The 17,957-nt window shown below is 66.5% G+C and overlaps 2 protein-coding genes across 3 annotated transcripts in view; both read left to right on the forward strand.

Annotated features, from left to right (window-relative positions):
- Positions 1 to 2,682, forward strand: part of LRP1 (LDL receptor related protein 1) — a 79,057-nt gene extending 76,375 nt beyond the window's left edge. For both annotated transcript variants that reach the window (XM_059719221.1, XM_059719222.1), the window contains 2 exons: positions 948 to 1,089; positions 1,317 to 2,682. In XM_059719221.1, the coding sequence (XP_059575204.1) occupies positions 948 to 1,089; positions 1,317 to 1,457 (283 nt within the window). In that variant the 3' untranslated portion in view covers positions 1,458 to 2,682. The remainder of the gene's footprint in view (positions 1 to 947; positions 1,090 to 1,316) is intronic.
- A 4,412-nt stretch (positions 2,683 to 7,094) lies between these two features.
- NXPH4 (neurexophilin 4) lies at positions 7,095 to 17,069 on the forward strand. The gene is made up of 2 exons (XM_059719340.1): positions 7,095 to 7,245; positions 15,153 to 17,069. The coding sequence occupies exon 2, from the start codon at positions 15,235 to 15,237 to the stop codon at positions 15,871 to 15,873; it is 639 nt and encodes a 212-aa protein (XP_059575323.1). The 5' UTR covers positions 7,095 to 7,245; positions 15,153 to 15,234; the 3' UTR covers positions 15,874 to 17,069.
- Positions 17,070 to 17,957: the final 888 nt, after the last annotated feature.

Genomic DNA, 17,957 nt, shown 5'->3' on the forward strand with positions numbered 1-17,957 from the left:
TGGGGCTTGAAGTGGGGTAGGGGGGAGTAGTAGACACACTGCGGGGGAGGGCTAGGACTCAGAGCGACCTCGACACGGGAGGATTGAACCCAGAGAAATCACGTGAGGTTCAACAAGGGCAAGTGCAAAGTCCTGCAGTGTCCATTGGAGAAATCCCGGGCACCGGGACAGGCTGGGGGCGACTGGGTGGGCAGTAACTCTGCAGAAAAGGCCCTGGGGGTGACAAGGGACAAGAAGCTGAATAGGGGCCAGCAGTGTGGCCTTGGTGCCAAGAAGGCTAACAGCATCCTGGGCTGTGCTGGTAGGAGATGGAGGGAGGCGATTCTTCCTCTCTATTTGGCACTGGCGAGACCACATCTGGAGTCCGGTGTCCAGTTGTGGGCCCCCCATGACAGACAGGATGTGGATACATTGGAGAATTGGTGACAAACATGGTTCAGTGGTTGGTGTGAGGAGAGGTTCAGGGAAATGGGCTTATTTAGGCTGCAGAAGAGAAGACGGGGATTGAAGAATAGCCGTGTAGGGAGGTTGCAAAGAGGACGGAGCTGGACTGTTCTCAGTGGGGGCAGATGGTAGAACAAGGAGCAATGGGCTCAAGCTGCAGCAAGGAAAGTTGAGGTTGGATATTAGGAAAAACTCACCAGGAGGGTAGTAAAGCACTGGACCAGGCTCCCCAGAGAGGTGGTGGCATCTCCATCCTTGGAGGTTTTTAGGATAAAGCCTTAGCTGGGATGATGTAGTTGGGGCTGGTCCTGCTCGGAGCAGGGGGTTGGACTCGATGTGACCCCCCTGAGCTCCCTTCCCACCCTCATGGTCTCTGATTCTCTGGGCGGGGGGGCGGTCCCTGGGTCCAGCTGCCAAGATCCCGGGCACTAAGCTAGGCCCGGACTGTGCTGTACACGGGGCAGCCACACTGACCCTCTGCCCTTCCCTGCTCCCACCCCCAGGGCCAAGGGCTTCCAGCACCAGCGGATGACGAACGGGGCCATGAACGTGGAGATCGGGAACCCCACCTACAAGATGTACGAGGGGGAGCCCGAGGACGACGGGGAGCTGCTGGACGCTGACTTCCCCCTTGATCCTGACAAGGTGAGGGGGGGGTAGAGGGTCCGTGGGTCGGGGGAGGGGTTCTTGGGGGTTGTGGGGGTCCGTGGGGGTTGTGGGGTCCATGTGGGCTGTGAGGGGGGGGCCGTAGGGCAGGACTGGCTGCGGCAGGAGCTGGGGGGGTTTGCCGGAGCAGGAGCTGCAGCGGAGGTGGAGACTGGAGAAGACTTCCAGCCCCTTTCCTTACTCCATTTCACCCGCTGCCCCCCCAGCCCACCAACTTCACCAACCCCGTGTACGCCACGCTGTACATGGGCGCCCACAACAGCCGGAACTCGCTGGCCAGCACGGACGAGAAGCGCGAGCTGCTGTCGCGGGGCGCGGACGACGACCTGGCTGACCCCCTGGCATAGGGGGCCGGGGCTGGTGGGCGAGGGCAGGGGGGCGGGAGGAGCCGAGAGACACTGTATAAATGTACAAATGAAGGATTATTACTTTTATATGTGAGCAGTATTATTCCCTGTCTATTCCCCGAGGACGGGGCTCCCCCCCATGGCTGGAGCCGGGCGCAGGACCCCTCCACCCTCCGCTCCCTTGGTGAGGGGGGACGAGCGGGGAAGGGGCCGTGGCTCTGAGCGGGGCCCACGGGAGCAGGCAGTGAGCGGTTAAAGGGCGCGGGGGGGGCTCGGAGCACCGAAGGGCTAGAGGCCGGGCCCGGGGCAGGGCAGCGAGGGGTTAACGTCAGCAGGGCTGGGGGGGCGCTGGGGGCTGCCCCAGGGCTGCTGGGAGCCTTGTCCTGCCCCACCAATCACATTCCTTCCCGCCAGTCCCATTCACACCCTCCATCAGCTGCACCAATCCCTTCCCTCCCCACTAGTCGGACCCCACCAATCCCATCCCCTCCCGCCAATCGCCCCCGCCAGACTCGTCCCTTCCTGCCAGTTGCCCCCACCAGTCCCATCCCTCCCTGCAATCACTCCCCACCAATCTCATCCCTTCCCGCCGTTCGCTCCCCACCAATCCCGTCCTTTCCCACCAATTGCTCCCGCCAATCCCATCCCTTCCCACCAATCTCATCCCTTCCCGCCAGTTGATGCCCACCAATCACATCCCTTCCTCCAGTCACTCCCACCAATCCCATCCCACCCCCCCCAGTGCGCTATGGGCTGCCCCGTCCCTCCCCCCAGCAGGGGCAGTTCCCCCGGGGCAGGGGGGGGCCGCACTGCCCCCCCCAGCGTGGGTAAATGAGGGGCCAGGCTCAGCCTCCCCCCTCCTTTCAGGCCACATCAACTGCATGAGCCAAGGGGGCCTGGCCCCCCCGCGCGGCCCCGACTCCATCTCTCCTCCGTTTCTCCAACATGCAGATTTCTTTCTTTTTTTTTTAACGAGGAAAAAAAAAGTTTAAAAAAAAAGAACAAAAAAAAAAAGGAACTAGCTTTTATAGTAGGAGCCAATAACGCATGTGGGGGCGTCTCTCTCTCTCTCTCTCTCTCTCTCTCTCTCTCCATCCTTTTACTGGGGGGGGGGGGGGAAGAAGAAGAAAAAAAAAGAAAAATAAGACGTTTTAATAATTTTTGCTGGATTTACTTTACAACTAAACACACAGATATTGTTATAAATAAAATTTGTAAAAACGGAGCCCGTCCCCCGGCCCGGCCTGGCTTCTTCCCCTGACGGGGGCCATGGGGGGTGGGGAGGGAGGCTGTGGCATGTGGGATGATGGGCCCCCCCACACACCCTGTGCCACACTGGCGGTGCCCCCCCTCCCCACAGCTGACACTAACAGGAAGGATGGGTTGGGGAAGCTGAGGCACGCAGTGGGGGAGACATGACTGAGGCCATGTGGGCCATCAGTGGCAGAGCTGGGTGGCTCCTGTGCTCAGGGAAGGGGTGGATAGGGTGACTCCCTCCATTAACCCCTCCTTGCCTGTGCCAGGCTGGAGGGTGGCATGGGGGCGCAGCTCCTAGGGCTTTGCTGAAGTGGTGGGGGTGGGAGGGGGCTTGGGGGAAGGGGGAGTTGAGGTGGGGGCAGGGTAGGCTGCCACAGCCCACCCATGCCAGCAGGTGCCCAGGGGCAAGAGGAGTGTATGAGCACCCTATGCCCCCCCTGCAGAAACAGCCCTTAATTGCCCCAGATGCCCAGCCCTCCCAGTGCCCCCTAACCCCCCCAGCCCCACACATCACAGGGGAAGATCATTCTGCCCCTCCCCACCCTGTGCCCCTGCTCGGTCCCTGCAGCTGAGCGCAGCTCCTGCGTCCTGCGTGCACACGCTGCACTGGAGCGTGCATACGTGTGTGTATGTGTTCATGCATGCACATGTGTGCGTGTGTGTGTGTGTCTGTGCACAACTTGGGCAGGCCTCAGTGTGTGTGTGTAGGCATACATGTGCGTGTGCGTATAAGTGTATCTGTGCGAGTGCACCCCAGGTATACAGGTTTCTGCACACCCATGTCCCAGGTTGGTGTGCACACGAGTGATGTGTGCATGTTCTGGGCTGGAGTGTAAACGCGTGTATGTAGGCAGGTAGCGGCTCAGAGGAGGGGCTGTGCTTCCTGGCTGGGGGGAGTGAGGGGCTCTGGGAGGACCCTCGGCTGGGGCACCCCAGCAACGTCCCCCTGGACCCTCCCCACACGCCCTGCAGCCCCCAGCCCCGCCTGCCACTATGGGGGGCTGCGCCTGGGCCTGGACGTCCTGCTCTGCAGCCCCTGGGGCCTTGCTGGCCACCCCCTGTGCCCCCCACCCACATCGATGCCCATCACGGGGAGCGGGGGTCTTGGGGAGCGATGAGGGACTGGGGGCAGGTAGGGACTGGGGGGGCAGGCAGGGACCAGGGCAGAGGAGGTTGGTTTTGGGGAGCAGGCGGGGGACTAGGTGGGGTAGTGGGGTCTTGGGGTAGGTAGGGGTTTGGGGGGTGGGCAGGGAGCTGGGGGTAGGTGGGGGTCTGGGGGCAGGCAGGGAGCTGGGGCAAGGGATCCAGGGAGTAGGTAGGAGGCTAGTGGCTGCGGGGAGGGGTCTTGCGGGGCCAGGCAGGGGACGGGGAGTGCCCGAGGGTCCTGGCGGGAGGGCAGTCTGGGGGTCAGGTAGGAGCTGGGGATGGCGGGGGGTCTAGGGTGCCGGGCGGGGGGGCGCAGTCTTAGCGTTGGCCACCAGGTGGCGCCCGCGGCCGCAGCAGGCCCAGGCTGGGGGGTGCGGGGGGGGGCCGCACCCGCCCATGGGGGGGCAGGGAGGTGCGCGGTGCAGCCCGCCCCCCCCCCCCCAGTGCCCCGGGGCTATGGGCAGAGCCTCCAGCAGGGCGGGCCACCCCTGCCCCCCGTGGCCCCTACAGCCCCCTCCGGGGGTCGGTGTGCGGGGCTGAAGGACACGTCGGGGGGGGGCTGGGGCCCCCGGATCGATGCTGATGGATCGGGCAGCGCCGGGCGCGACGGCTCCGCTCTGCCCCGCGGGGGGGGATCCCAGAAGGACCCCAGCAAGGATGCCCCCCCCACAGAGCGCCGTGCAGCCGGCCCGACCCGACGCGGCCCGGACACCCGGGTTCATCCCGCCCCCCCGGAGCTATTTTCGGCCCCGGCTCTTTGTTCATCACTGCCCCGGCCGCCGCCCTGCGCGCGGGGGGGGGGGGAGGACCCCCCCGGACCCCCCCACAGCCCCCCCCCGCTTCTCCCGTCGGCTCTGCAGCTCCTCGGCGTGGGGGGGGAGGACGAAGCCGGCTCCGCTCGGCGCCTGGGTCCCACCCGCGGTGCTGGGGGGGGGGCACGTCGGGACGGGCTGGGCCCTCTCTGTGCGGGGGGGGGGACACTCCCAGCAGACACAGTCGGGACTCCTGGGTCCCCCCGGGCTCGGCGTGGCAGCGCGGGTTCCCTGCCGGCCAGAGACCTTTTTGGGGGAGGGGGCGGTACCCCCCCAGCCGTCGGGGTCCTGCTGGACCCAGCCCCCCATCTCCCGCGACCCCCCCACTCCTCCCCCCGCCCGTCCCCTGGCATCGGGGCGTGGTGGGGGGGCACGGGTGGGAATCGGACCCAGGTGCCCGGGGGGGGGCACTTGTGGGGGGGGGTCATGAAGCTGCCCTGAAACGGCGCCCCCCCCTCCTCCGAGTCCTGGTTGTCAGCCCCCCCAACCACACATACACACTCCCGGGGGGGGAGGGGGGGGGGCAGGCGTCCGGGCTCCTGCCTGACAGCTGGAGACATTGCAGCCGCTTTTGGGGGGGAGTATTTGGGGGGTCCCAAAAGAGCACGGGATCCCCCCCACACACACACACGGCTGGGGGGCCGCTTCCCCACTGCCCCCCCCCCCGCCCTCTGCCACTGTTAGTCTGACCCTGGGGAGGGGGAGGGGGTCCTGGAGCTGGGGGGGACTAAGCTACTGCCCCCCCAGATGGTGCAGAGGAGGGGGTGGACCTGGGGGGCTTGGAAGCCCCCAGCTGCTGCTGCACCCCTGGGTGCAGGGCTCGGGGGGGGGGCGTTTACTAGCCTCGGACTGGGGGGGGCAGGACTGGGCTCTGTTTCCCTCACATTGAATAGGTGATCATGGGTGGCCCCCCCTCCGCTTTGACCCCCCCCAGTGCCATGTTGGGGGGGGTTGTCACCCCTTGGCCCTGGTAGCAGCCCCTGCCCCCCCCCCGCTCTTCTCTTCTCCCCCCACCACATTGCCCATCTGTTCTTCTTGGCTCCCAGCCCCACCCCGCAGCTGCTTGGCGGGAAAAAACCCATCGGCCTAAGGCCAAATCTGGGGGCTTTCCCCCAAAAAAGAACCTCCGCCCCCACCCCCACCCCAGAGCAGCCAGGCCAGACCCCCGCCCCGCGTGCCTGGGGGCTCCTCCCTTGCCCCTAGAGCTGGGGGTTTAAACCCCCCCCCCGCTCTGAGCTCCGAGGTGTGGGGGCTTTTAACCCTTTGAAGGCTGCACCTGGGGGGGAATATACCCCCTCCTCCTCCCCCCACAGTGTAGATACCGGGGGGGGGGGGCGGGCGTTGGAGCCACTGCTGTCCCCAACCCCATTGCAGCGGGGTGAAGGGAATGGCTGGGGGGGAGTCGTAGAAAAGGGAGTTTCCTTGGGGAGAGGGGGCTGAAAAAAGGGTACCTCAGCCTTGGGAGGGGGCGCTAAATAGCCACGGGGGGGGGGGGCAATTGAGGACAGTCCTTCCCCAGCCTCACCCCCAATACAACTCCCGCAGTGGACCCAGTTCGGGGGGGGGGGGCAGAGGGTGACACCCCCCTGCAGGCACGGGGGTGGGGGCTGCAATACTATAGGGGGTCCTGCTCTTTTAAAAGGGAGGTTGCAATAGTAAAGGGGTCTGCGCTATTAAAGGGGGGAATGAACTATTAAGCGGGGGGCTGCTATATGAATGGGGGGTCCTGCTCTATTAAAGAGGAGTCTGCAATATTAAAGGCATCTGTTCTATTAAAGGGGGGTCTCCACTATTAAAGGGGTCTCCGCTATTAAAGGAGGGGTCCCGCTATCTTCAAGGGAGGGTCTTTGCAATATCAAAGGGGTCTGCTCCATTAAAGTGGGGCTCTGAGCTATTAAGGTGGGGTCCTGCTCGATTAAAGGGGGGGTCTCTGCAATGTTAAAGGCGCCTCCTCTATTAAAGGGGGGTGTCTGCACTATTGGGGTCCAGCAATATTAAGGGGGGTGTCTCTACTATATTTAAAGGAGTCTCCTCTATTAAAGGGGGGTCCTGCTATCTTAAACGGGGGGTCTCTGCCATAGTAAAGGGCTCTGCTCTGTTAAAGGGGGTCTGAATTATTAAGGGGGGGGGTCCTGCTCTATTAAAGGTGGGCTCTGCTATATTAAAGGGGTCTGTTCTATTAAAGGGGGTCTGAACTGTTAGGGGGGTCCTGCTATATGGGGGTCCTGCTCTATTGGGGGGGGTCTGCAATATTAAAGGCGTCTGCTCTATTGAAGTGGGGGTCTGCAAGATTGGGGTCCTGCAGTATTAAAGGGGGTGTCTCCATCCGAGGGCGCCCCCTCCCCTCCCCTCCCCCCGGCGGGGCGGGGCGGGGCGGGGGGCGGGCGGGGGCGGCGCGGGAGCGGGCAGGAGCTGCCGCCGCCTCCGGCGCGGACCGAGCCGCGACTCCAACTTTCTTCCGTCGCCGCCGCCGCCGCTCGGGCAGCCCGGCCCGGCCCGGCCCGCACCCCCCGCCCGCCATGGGGCTGTGCCGCTGCCTGCCCCTGCTGCTCGGCCCCTGCCTCCTGCTCCAGGTACGGGGGCCGGGGGTCCCGGCTGGGCGGAGGGGGCTGCTGCCGCTTGGGGCTGGGGAGCGGCAAGGGATGGGGGTGCATGGGGGGTTGCATAGGGGCGTGCATGGGGTGCATAGGGGTGTTGCATGCGGGGTCGTATGGGGGTTGCATAGGGGAGCGCGTGAGGGTGTCTGGGGGATGCATGGGGGGTTGCATAGGGGAGTGCATGGGGGGCGTATAGGAGGGGTTGCATGGGGGTGTCGTATAGGGCGGTCACATAGGGGAGTGCATGAGGGTGTCTGGGGGTGCGTGGGGTGTTGTATGGGAGGTCTTGTCTAGGGGGTTGCATAGGGGAGTGCATGAGAGTGTAGGGGGGTGCGTGAGGGTGGTTGCATAGGGATGTTGCATGAGGGGTGTTGTATAGGGGGGTTCATTGGGGTATGTGGGGGTGCATAGGGGTTGGCTAGGGGTGTTGCGTGGGGCGGGCATGGGAGGTTGCATAGGGGTGTTGCTTGGGGGTGCTGCATAGGGCATGTTGCATAAGGGTGCATGGGGGCACATGGGGTGTTGTATGGGGTGTTGCATAGGGCATGCATGGGGCTGTAGTATAGGGGGTGCATACGGGGGTGCATAGGGGTTTTGTATAGGGGGAATAGGGGTGTTGCATAAGGGTGTGTAGGGGTGCATGGGGGTGCTGTATGGGGTGCCGCATAGAGGGTGCATGGAGGCGGGTCTCCTGCCCCAGGCACTCGCCAAGTTTCATTCGTCTCCCAAGGCCGGCAGGTGCCGGGACCCGAATCGGCCTTTCCCCGAGCGTGTGTGTGTGAGTGTGAGTGTGAGCGCGTGTGCGGGGGGTGCGGGCGGCGGGAGCGTCTGGCGCCGCCGGGGTGCGGGACGCGCGAGACGCTCCGTATAAACAGCCCCGCGTCGCTCGGGGAGGGGGGGAGGCTGGCACGCGCCACCCACGCGCGGTTGCGGGTGCGGTCCCGGGGGGGGGAAGGGTTCCTGTCGGGTCCCCCCCCCGCCCCCACTGCGGCCCCAGTCCCGCCGGAAGGGCCCACGCCGCGACTGGAGCTCGCATGGTAGCTGCCCCGGGGCACCGGGAGCCCCCCAGGCCGGGTCCTCCACGACCCTCGTGTCCGGCCGTACGTTGCCCCCACCCCCGGGCAAGTGGGCCGGAGCTGCCCCTTGCTTGGGGTGGGGGTGCGGTGCCCCCCGCCTTGACCTTGGCCAGGCCAGACGCGTCCCCCTTGGAAGGCGCAAATCCCGAGCGGGCAGGTGGGGCCTTCGGGTTGACTCCGGATTAGCGCGAGTGGGGGGGGGGGGGTGGATCGGGCCCCCGGAGCCTTCTAAGGCCGGGGGGCTGCGCTGGGGTTGCCCGAGGGGGTCCTCCCACTGCCGGGGGGGGGGGGGGGCTGGAGGGTCTCTGGGGCTCCCGGCCCAGCCGGACCCGCTCCCCCTCCCCCTGATCTGCCCCCCGGTCGCCCCCCAGGACCCCGCAGGGCTGCGCTGGGCGAGCGCGGAGCTCCGGGGGGGCCGGGCCGGGGGGGGCACGGAACAGCATCTGTCTGCACCGGAGCCGCCAAGACAAATGGGTTTGTTTTGATCGGATTGAGCCGGCGCCGGGGCCGGGCTGGAGCGGGTGTGGGGCCGGGATCGGGGCCGGAGCCGGGGTGTGGGGCCAGCCTGGGGTGGAGATGGGGGTGTGGGGCCGGGATTGAGGCCGGGGGTGTGTGGTTGGGGATGGGCTGGAGGTGGGGGTGTGGGGCCAGGGGGGCCGGGCTGGAGCCGAGTGGGGCCTGGATTGGGGCCGGGCTGGTCCTGGGCTGTGGAGCCCGGGGCCAGGCCGGGTGCTCTGCCCCTTCTCTGGTGGTGGGGAGCATCCTGAAGGGGGAGGAGGTCGGGGCTGTGGGCTGCTGCTTGTCCAAGCCCATGAGTGTGTAATTGGGTGTGTGCCTGTATGTGTGACTGTGAGTGTGTGGGAGTCTGTGTGTGTGTGTTTGTGTGCATCTGTGACTGGGTGTGAAAATGTGTGACCGTGTGTGAGCTGTGTGACTGGTTGTGTGTGTGTGTCTATGGGAGAGCATGTGTGACTGGGAATGTGTGACCCTGAGTGTGACTGTGTGTGAGAGACTGACTGTATGTGACTGTGTCTGAGAGAGTGTGTGTGTGTGAGTGAGAATGTGTGACCATGCGAGTATGTATGAGTGTGAGCGCGTGAGAGAGGGCGTGTGTGACTGTGACAGTGTGTGTGACTGTGTGTGAGCAAGAAAGCGTGACTCTGTGTGTGACAGAATGTGCGAGTGAAAATGTGTGACTGTGTGCGAGAGCATGACTGTGAGTGCGCGTGTGTGAGTGTGCATGAGTGTGAGACTGTGACACTGCGTGTGACTGAGAAAGACTCTGCGTCCGTGTGTGTGTGTGTGCGTGCGTGTGTGTGACATGCAGCCCCACCCCTGCCCAGCAAGGACCCCCACCCCCTGGGCCTGGCCGGGGCTGCGGTGCCGGGTGCGGACTCTGCGCAGTGCGGGGGAAGGAGGCGCGGGGAGGGGGAGCAGCCCGGACACCTGGGTCCCTCCCCGCGGCCTGTCACCTTGGCCGTGGCACCGGGCGGGAAGGGACCCAGGCGTCCCGGGTGCCCCCCAGCCAGGGCTGTTGGGGGGCGGGGGGCTGCCTAAGAGGCCGATGCTTGATGCAGATCAGTGCATCCCCCCGCTCCAGCCCAGGCCCGGGCGCCCGAGGCTGAGCCCCCGCCAACTCGTGCCGCCAGTGACTCAGGCTGCCGGCCTCTCCTACGCAGGCTGTGGGGGGCAGGACGCCTGGCTTCTCTGCGTCAGCTCCAGCCCTGCCCTGACCTTGAGCCGGCCTCAGTTTCCCCCCCGCAGGGGCCGGGCCCGGCCTGCCCTGTGCAGCGCCGGGCACACGGGCCCCATCCCGGCTTCACGCCACGGAGACCCCCGGAGCCTGGATGGCGCGGGGGGGGGGGTTGGTCAGGGACCCCCTCCCGCGCCGCTCTGCCCCCCCCGCCCCCCGGCTCCTCTCCCCGCCACTCCCCGGCTCCGCTCCCCCTCCCGTGTGTCCGCTCCGGGCAGCTGCGCCGCGGTAATTGGATTTGCAGCGCGGCCCATCTGTCCGCAGCGCTAACACGGGCGGGAGGGGCTGGCGGGGGGGGCGATTTCCACGTGGGGGTGGGGGGTGGGGGTCCTGGCACTGCTGAGATCCCTCCAGCTCATCGCACCCGAGGGCTGCCCGGCGGGGGGGGGGGGGGGGGGATCGGACCCAGCTGAGCCTCGATGGGGGTCCCGGGGACCCCCGCCCTCCCCGCCCGGGGTTGGGTCCGAGCAGGTGGGGAAACTGAGGCACGGAGCGGGGAGCGGGGCTGCAGCCACAGGCTGTTCCCAGGGCGAAGCGGGCCGGGAGTGCGGGGCACCGGCGGCGCTGGGGTGGGCAGGGGCTGCGGTCGGGAGTGCGGGGCCCCCGGGAAATGCCGCCCCCCTCCCCGCCCCCCCGGGCCCGTCAATCCGCCGCGCCGGTGCGAGGCCCTAATCCGCGCCCAGCGCCACTTACACATGAAACAAATTATCCCCGGGATTGTCTGCGCCCGCGGGGATTTCGGCTCCGCCGCCGGCGGCTCCCCCCGCCCCGCACGGACCGCGGGGGGGGTGCGGGCGGGAGTGCGGGGCACTCGGGGGAAGGGGGCAGGGGCTGCGGGCGCCAGTGCGGGGCACTGGGGAGGCAGAGGGGGCCGGGGGCTGCAGGTCGGGAGTGCGGGGCCCCGGGGGAGGGGGGCCGGGCCGGGCCGTCGGGCGATTTACGAGGCTGCGGCCGCCCGGGCCGCGTTTCCAGCCGCGGTTTATGGAGACATTTATTGCGATAATAAAGTGTGGCGGCGGCGGCGGAGGGGGAGGGGGGCGGGGGGCTCAGGGGAAACTGAGGCACGGGGGAGGACGGGTGCAACCCCGCCGGTGCCCCTCACTCCCGCCCCGCCCCGCCGCCCCCTCCCCGCTCTCGGCGGGGTGACGCTCCTGCCTGTGCCTCAGTTTCCCCTCCCGCACACCCCAGCCCTGCTCCCTGTCCCACCCCACCCCATTACCGTAATGCAACTGAGAGCGGCGCCTGCCTCTGCCCCACGGACCGCCCCCCCCGGGAGAGGAGGGGGTCGGCGCTGCTCTCCTGCCCCCCCGCTTTAACCCCCTCCTGCCTGTGCTGCCTCCCCCCTCTCTGCCATCACCTTCGCGATGACTCACCCCCCCCCCCCCCCCGCTTCGCACCTCGCGGCTCCTTTCATTTGCACCTCGACGGGGCCGCGCTGGGCGCGTGGCAGCTGTGTGTGCAAGTGCGGGCGTGCAAGGGCACGGCTGTGCAAGGAGAGCCAGAACCCCTGGTTGTGGCTCGGCTCCTGCCCGCCTCAGGCCGGTGCCCCCACTCCCGCCCCGGTGTCCCCGCCCGCAAGCCCATGTGTCCCCCCACCCCCTGGAGGGACCCACAGCCGCACTGGGGACCTTCATTATCCACCTGTCACTCACAGGCTGAGCACAGAAGTGCAACACAACCCAGGCATCCAGGGCGGACACACACACTACCTCCCCCAGACAGCCAGGACACAAACACACACACACACACACACACACACACACTCATGCTGAAACACAACCCAGGCATCTAAGACACACACATACACACTCTAAGAACCCAGGTGTCCAGGACACACATCCACACACAGACACACACATGCCCTGCAGACATCCAGGACACACGCACACAAAACCCAGGTGTCCAGGTCACACGCATCCACGCACACACACATGCAGAAACACAACACAGACCTCCTGGGACACACACACACGTCCCCCTCCAGACATCCAGGACACATACACACAGAACCCGAGTGTCCGGGACACACACATTCACACACAGACGTGTGCGCGCACGTACACAGAACCCAGAACACACACACACATGCACGCACACATGCAGAAGCACAACCCAGACATACAGGACACAGACACACAGACACACACACACATACACACACTCTAAGAACCTGCCCCCCCCCCCCCCCAACGCCAAGACAAATGGCTGCTGTCACCGGCACCTTGTTTGCTGCTAACCTTTGGAAATGCCATGGGCCGCTGGGGAGGGGGGGCGGGAGAGAGGTTGGGGGGCCCTGGGGACAGCCCCTCGACCACTCCAATTAATCTCCTCAGGTAACGAAGGGGGTGGGATGACAAGCACTTCTGGAGTGGGGGATGTAGACCCCCCGCCTTGCAGGCAACATGAACCAGGCCAAGACCAGGGGCAGGGGGCTGCGGGTCGGGAGTGAGGGGCACCAGCAGGGCTGCGGAGGGGCAGGGGGCTGTGGGTCAAAAGTGAGGGGCACCAGCGGGGCGCGGAGAAGGGGCAGAGGCACACACTCATGATGCAAATGTGCTGGGAGCCTCTCCTCTCTGCACACGCTGCGTGGGACGGGGGAGGCCGTGGGTGCAGTGTATACAGGGAGGGACCCTCTTGCTGCCTTGCACGCACGTGTGCACGTACTGTTTATAGGGTCGCAGGTGGAGGGGGGGGCTGGATGGGGCCTGCCCTGGGGTCCTGTCCTGTGGGTGGGTTGTGCCGGGGGCCCTGATAGGCCCCATCTCTGGCACGGCTGCCCAGGGCCCCCCCCAGCCCGGCTCCCGTCGGCCCTCTGCGATCGATGGGGCTGTGCTGGCAGGCACCTCCCTGCTTTGTGATTCCCTTTCATCGTCCCCCCCGCAGGCTCCAGCCCAGACCGGGCCGGCCGGGGGGGGCCTGCCGGTGCCCCTCACTCTTGACCTGCAGACTCCTGGCCTGGTTGCAGTGCACTGTAGGTGGGCCCTGGCATTCTGGGGTGGATACAGGTGGGAGAGGGGAGCTCTGAGCACTGGTCATGGCCTGGGGGGGGCACGCTCTGGGTGCCAGTCATGGGCCTGGGGGGCTCTGGGCACTGGTCATGGGCCCAGGGAGGTCTCTGGGCACCTGTCATGAGATGGGGGAGGGAGCCTCTGGGCACCGGGCGCCTCATGCCCTGCACTCATTTCCTGGTAATTTCCGGCTTGGCGTCCCCCCCACCCCGCTGGGGGGGCCCTGGGGGGCATGAATATGCATGAGCCGTGGGATTAATAACCGCGGCGGCTGGGAGCAGATGGGAGATAACGGGGATGTAATGAGGCAGCAGCCCCCCCCGCCCCCGGCACTGTCTCCCTTGTCCGCAGTGGGGGGCCTGTCCCCCCCCCCGGGTATCTCAGCATCTTGCGGCCCCGTCTCGTCCGCGCAGCTCAGACGCCGCTTTGAAGCTGCCTTGAAATATAGATAAGGCCGAACACGGCAGTGCTGGCAGAGATGGGGGGGCTGGAGGAGGTGGAGGCTGGGCACAGGGGGGGAACAGCTGGCACCACAGGGGGGGGCATGTGGAGGGAATAGCCAGACCCAGGAATTCCCCGTTGGCCCCCGCCCCTCGTGCCACCCTTGAGGTGGTGTTCGCAGCATGTGGGGCCGGAGGGGCCTACACTAGGTTGCTGCCCTTGCCCCGTGCCTCAGTTTCCCCCTGCTCCACCTGGGCACTGCAGTGCCAGGTGCAAACCTTCAACTTGATCCTAAGATACAGTTTGGGGGGGGGGGGGGCGGGTGGCACAGGCGAGTGCTAGAAGATCCCCCGGATGCCCCCCATCCCCACGCTTACCCTGTCTCTGGTGCTGTGGGCAGGCAGGATTTGCTCCCCCCACGTCGCTGCAGAACAAGGCAGTGCTGCTGGCAGCACCCGCGACCCCCGCACCTGGGAACAATGGCCCCCCCCCAGGCTCCCCCCTGCCAGGCACAATTAGCTGGGGGGCGGAGATGCCGCCGGTGCCCTCGGCCGCACATCACAGGCTCTGGCGCGCGGCGGCAACGAGCGGCTCAGGGTGTCCCCCCTGCCTGCTGCCTGCCTCCTAATGGGGCTGGCGCTGCTAATGAGCTTCCCCACAGGTCCTGGGTCCCGGGCCTGGCACCCCGACACCTGTGGGACTAGCCCAGGCCCCCACCCTGTTATGTGGTGCCCACAGCTGCCAGAGCCCAAGAGACCCCGGCCCGAGCCCCTGCTCCAGCCCCCTCCCCTGGTTCTGTGTTGCCTGGCTCTGGTGCCCCGTGCCCGCACGGCCCACCTCAGGCCAGAGCACCCGCGGGCACCGTCTGCCACCCCCTCCCTGCCCTCCCTCCTCCAAACTCCTTGTTGCCGCTAACAAGGCTCCCTGCCAGCGCCGTGTACCTGTGACTGACACCCGCGACTGGCGCAGCACGGCCTCCCCCTTCCCCCTCCCGGGCTTGGCTGAGCTGGTGTGAACACGTGTGAGTGTGTGTGCATCCAGGTGTGTGCACAGCTGGAAGCCAAGCCTGCAGCTGCATTCGGGAGAGAGGCACAGGGGGGTGCCCCTGTGTGGGCGCATGGAGGGGTGTGCATATGTGTGTGCATGGTGGTGGTGTGGAGGGGTATTTTCCACTCCCCATCCTTGTGCCTGGGGCCCAGGACCCCTGGCTTCTTTGGGGGGCATGGCTGGGAAGGGGCATGTGGGGGGGGGCTGCTGGCTTTGCCTGTTTCCTGCTCCAGGCTCTGCTCCGGCTAGGGGGAGCAGAGAGGTTGGGGGCACAGCTGCAGCAGGGAGGGGGGCTGCACAGTGCCATACGGCACGGGGCACGGTGCCAGGCGCAACTCACGGCCTGCCAGCCGGCATCAGTGCAGCCATCCGTCTTGCCCCGCGCTGGCCCTGGCCAGCTGCTGGGGGGGCTTTGGAGCAGCTGTCTCAAGACCCCCGGCTTTGGGGCTTCCGGGGGTCTCAGTGCCCCCTGATACCAATGGGTGGGGGGTCTGGATGGGGGCAGCAGGAGAGGGGTGGGGGCTGGGCCGGCCGCACTGATCCCTCTCCCCCTTGCAGGTGCCCAGCGCGGCTGCGCAGCCCCCCAAGACGCTGGGCTACGTGGAGCTGGGCCCCTCAGGGCTGCTCAAGCCGGGCCCCTATGGCGCCTTCAAGCCAGCCGGGCGCCTCTTTGCGGGTGCTGAGTCCAAGGCCGAGCCGCCCGCTGGCCCCTGGGCCTGGCCGTGGCCCCAGAACCGGACGGGCACAGAGGGGGGGTGGCCCGGCACGACGCAAGGCTGGGCGTGCCCGCAAGCTCTTCGGCTGGGGCGACTTCTACGTGAACATCCGCACGCTTAAGTTCAGCCTCCTGGTGACAGGCAAGATTGTGGACCACGTCAACGGCACCTTCAGCGTCTACTTCCGCCACAACTCGTCCAGCCTGGGCAACGTCTCGGTCAGCATCGTGCCGCCCTCCAAGGTGGTGGAGTTCGACCTGGTGCTGCCGCGGCCCCTGGTGCCCGTGCCCGCCCCGGTGCCGGCGCAGTCCACGCTGCCCAAGGCCTTCAACTGCCATGTGGAGTACGAGCAGACCAAGCGTGCCCGTAAGCCGCGGCCCTGCCTGTACGACCCAGCGCAGGCGTGCTTCACGGAGCACACGCAGAGCCACGCTGCCTGGCTCTGCGCCAAGCCCTTCAAAGTCATCTGCGTCTTCGTCTCCTTCCTCAGTCTCGACTACAAGCTGGTGCAGAAGGTTTGCCCCGACTACAACTTCCAGAGTGACCGCCCCTATTTTGGCTGAACGCCCCCTCCCCCCTCCCCTCAGCCCCGGGGGCAGAGCGGAGTGGACGTGAGCTCCCCGTGGGCACCCGGAGCTTTGCATGGCACTGCGTGGGGCAGGGACGGGGGCCACTGGGGGAGCTCCACCATGTGCCCGCCTGGGGCTGGGCTGTACCCTGGACTACAGACCGGGCCGGGAGCAGGGAGACACCCATGGACCAGCTTAACACCCACAGCCTGGGCACCGGAGGAGGACAGACAGATGGACGGTGCTACTCCATTCAGCCCCCACCCCCTCGCAGGCACCATGGGGGGATGGACAGATGGACAGATGGACGGATGCTGCAGGGGGAGGGGGGGGCTGAGAGGGGCAGGGGGTGGGACTGCAGTCGTGGCATGGTGGTGACACACGTGGGATATGCGTGTGTACATTGGTGTGTGTCGGTGTGTGAGGGGACTGTTCAAGCCAGGGGCTGTGTTGGGGGATCCCTGCCAGGTTGGGAGGTGGCCCTGCAGCCCGTCAGGCCCTGGTGGGGCAGGGGGCTGCACTACCCAAGCCCCCCCAGTCCTGCCAGCTCCAGACAGGAGGGGGCCACTGCGTGTGCATGCACACACGTGTTGGCGCAAGCTGGACGTGTGTGCACATGCACACCCAGGAATGGGGGGGTTGTGTGCATGCATGTATGTATGTGCATGTATGTGTGTAGGACCACCCCAAGCTGTGCACACACATGGAGCTGCACGCGCCTGTGTCTGGGTATCCTCACGTGCAGCTCTGTGGGCTATAGGACCTGCCCTACTCCTTGCCCCTTCCTGGGGATCCTGCTACACCCACTGGCCCTGGGGGTCAATGCAAACCCCCCCAGCGGGCAGTGCCCCCTGCCCAGGCTCTGTGTGTCCCCCGGCCTGCAGCTCCGCCCACCCCCCCCCCCAGGATCCCAGGCCTGGTGCAGCCCCCCCCCCCATCCCCATAGGATGTATGTATGTGCGTGTGTGTAAGTGAAGAAGCAGCGTGTCACGGGTGGGGGGGCTGTGCCCGGGCACGCGGGTGCCCAGATGCCATCTGCCCCCGGTGCCCTGCCCCAGGCTGTGCTGGAGGGTGCGGGGAGCCCCCAGCCCCTCCCCAGGAGGCACTGGGCAGAGACTTCTTCATATTTTTATAACAAAAATGTGGGAAAGAAAAGATGGAAAAGAAACTCAATAAAAAGGACTGGTGGAGTCCCGCCCATGCCATGTGATTGACAGCTTATGTGCCCTGCCCCCTGTGTGACTGACAGTGGTGTGCCCCACCCCCTCTGTGATTGGCAGCTCTTTGCCTACCCGTTTTGGGGGGCTTGGTGGCAGCTTCTCCCTTGTACATTGATTGACAGCTCTGTCTCCCCTGAGCTGTGATTGACAGCCCCAAGCCCCACCCCTAGGCATGTAACTCCACCCCCTGACTGTGATTAGAAGCTCCCAGCCCCTCCCACTCTGCCCTCTTGGCCTTTCGTTCCTGACCCCACCTGGGCCTGCCCTGCAGCCTGCCAGCTCCTCTGCTGCACCCCGGATCCGGGGGTGGCGCGTGTGTGCACACACGTGTGCGCGTGATGTCATTGCAGGCTGCACCCCCCTCCCTGCTGTGCCCTGCCCCACCTACACCCCCAGGCACTGGTGCCAGCTGCAGGGGCCTAGTCCAGATGTTCACCGCCGCCCCCCCAACCGCAGTACTGACCCCTCCGGAGGGGCATGGGGCAGGTGGCGGGGGCCAAGCGGAGCTGCGGCGCCCCCCTGCCGCTCTGCCGCAGGCCCCAGGCCTCAGTGCACGTGAAGCGCAGCCAGGCGGCAAATTAACAGCGCGGTGGCCGCCCCCCCGCAGCAGCTGCCCCCCCGCCCCCCCGTCCCGGGGGCACCATCGCCGTTGCGAGCCGCCGCGCTTCGCCCTGCTCATTTCCCGGCCCAGATGTTCGTGGCCGGCGTCGCAGTAATTGGATGGGATTCCATCAGCGCCGCTGCGGCAGGCGGCCTGCGGCAGGGATCGGCGGTGGTGGGGGCAGGACGCCTGGATTGTAGTCCAGCCTGGGGGGGGGGAGAGCGGGGCTGTGGGCCAGGACACCGGGGTCTAGCTCA

The sequence above is a fragment of the Alligator mississippiensis genome, chromosome 15 (assembly GCF_030867095.1).
Source record: "Alligator mississippiensis isolate rAllMis1 chromosome 15, rAllMis1, whole genome shotgun sequence".
Classification (NCBI taxonomy): Eukaryota; Metazoa; Chordata; order Crocodylia; family Alligatoridae; genus Alligator; species Alligator mississippiensis.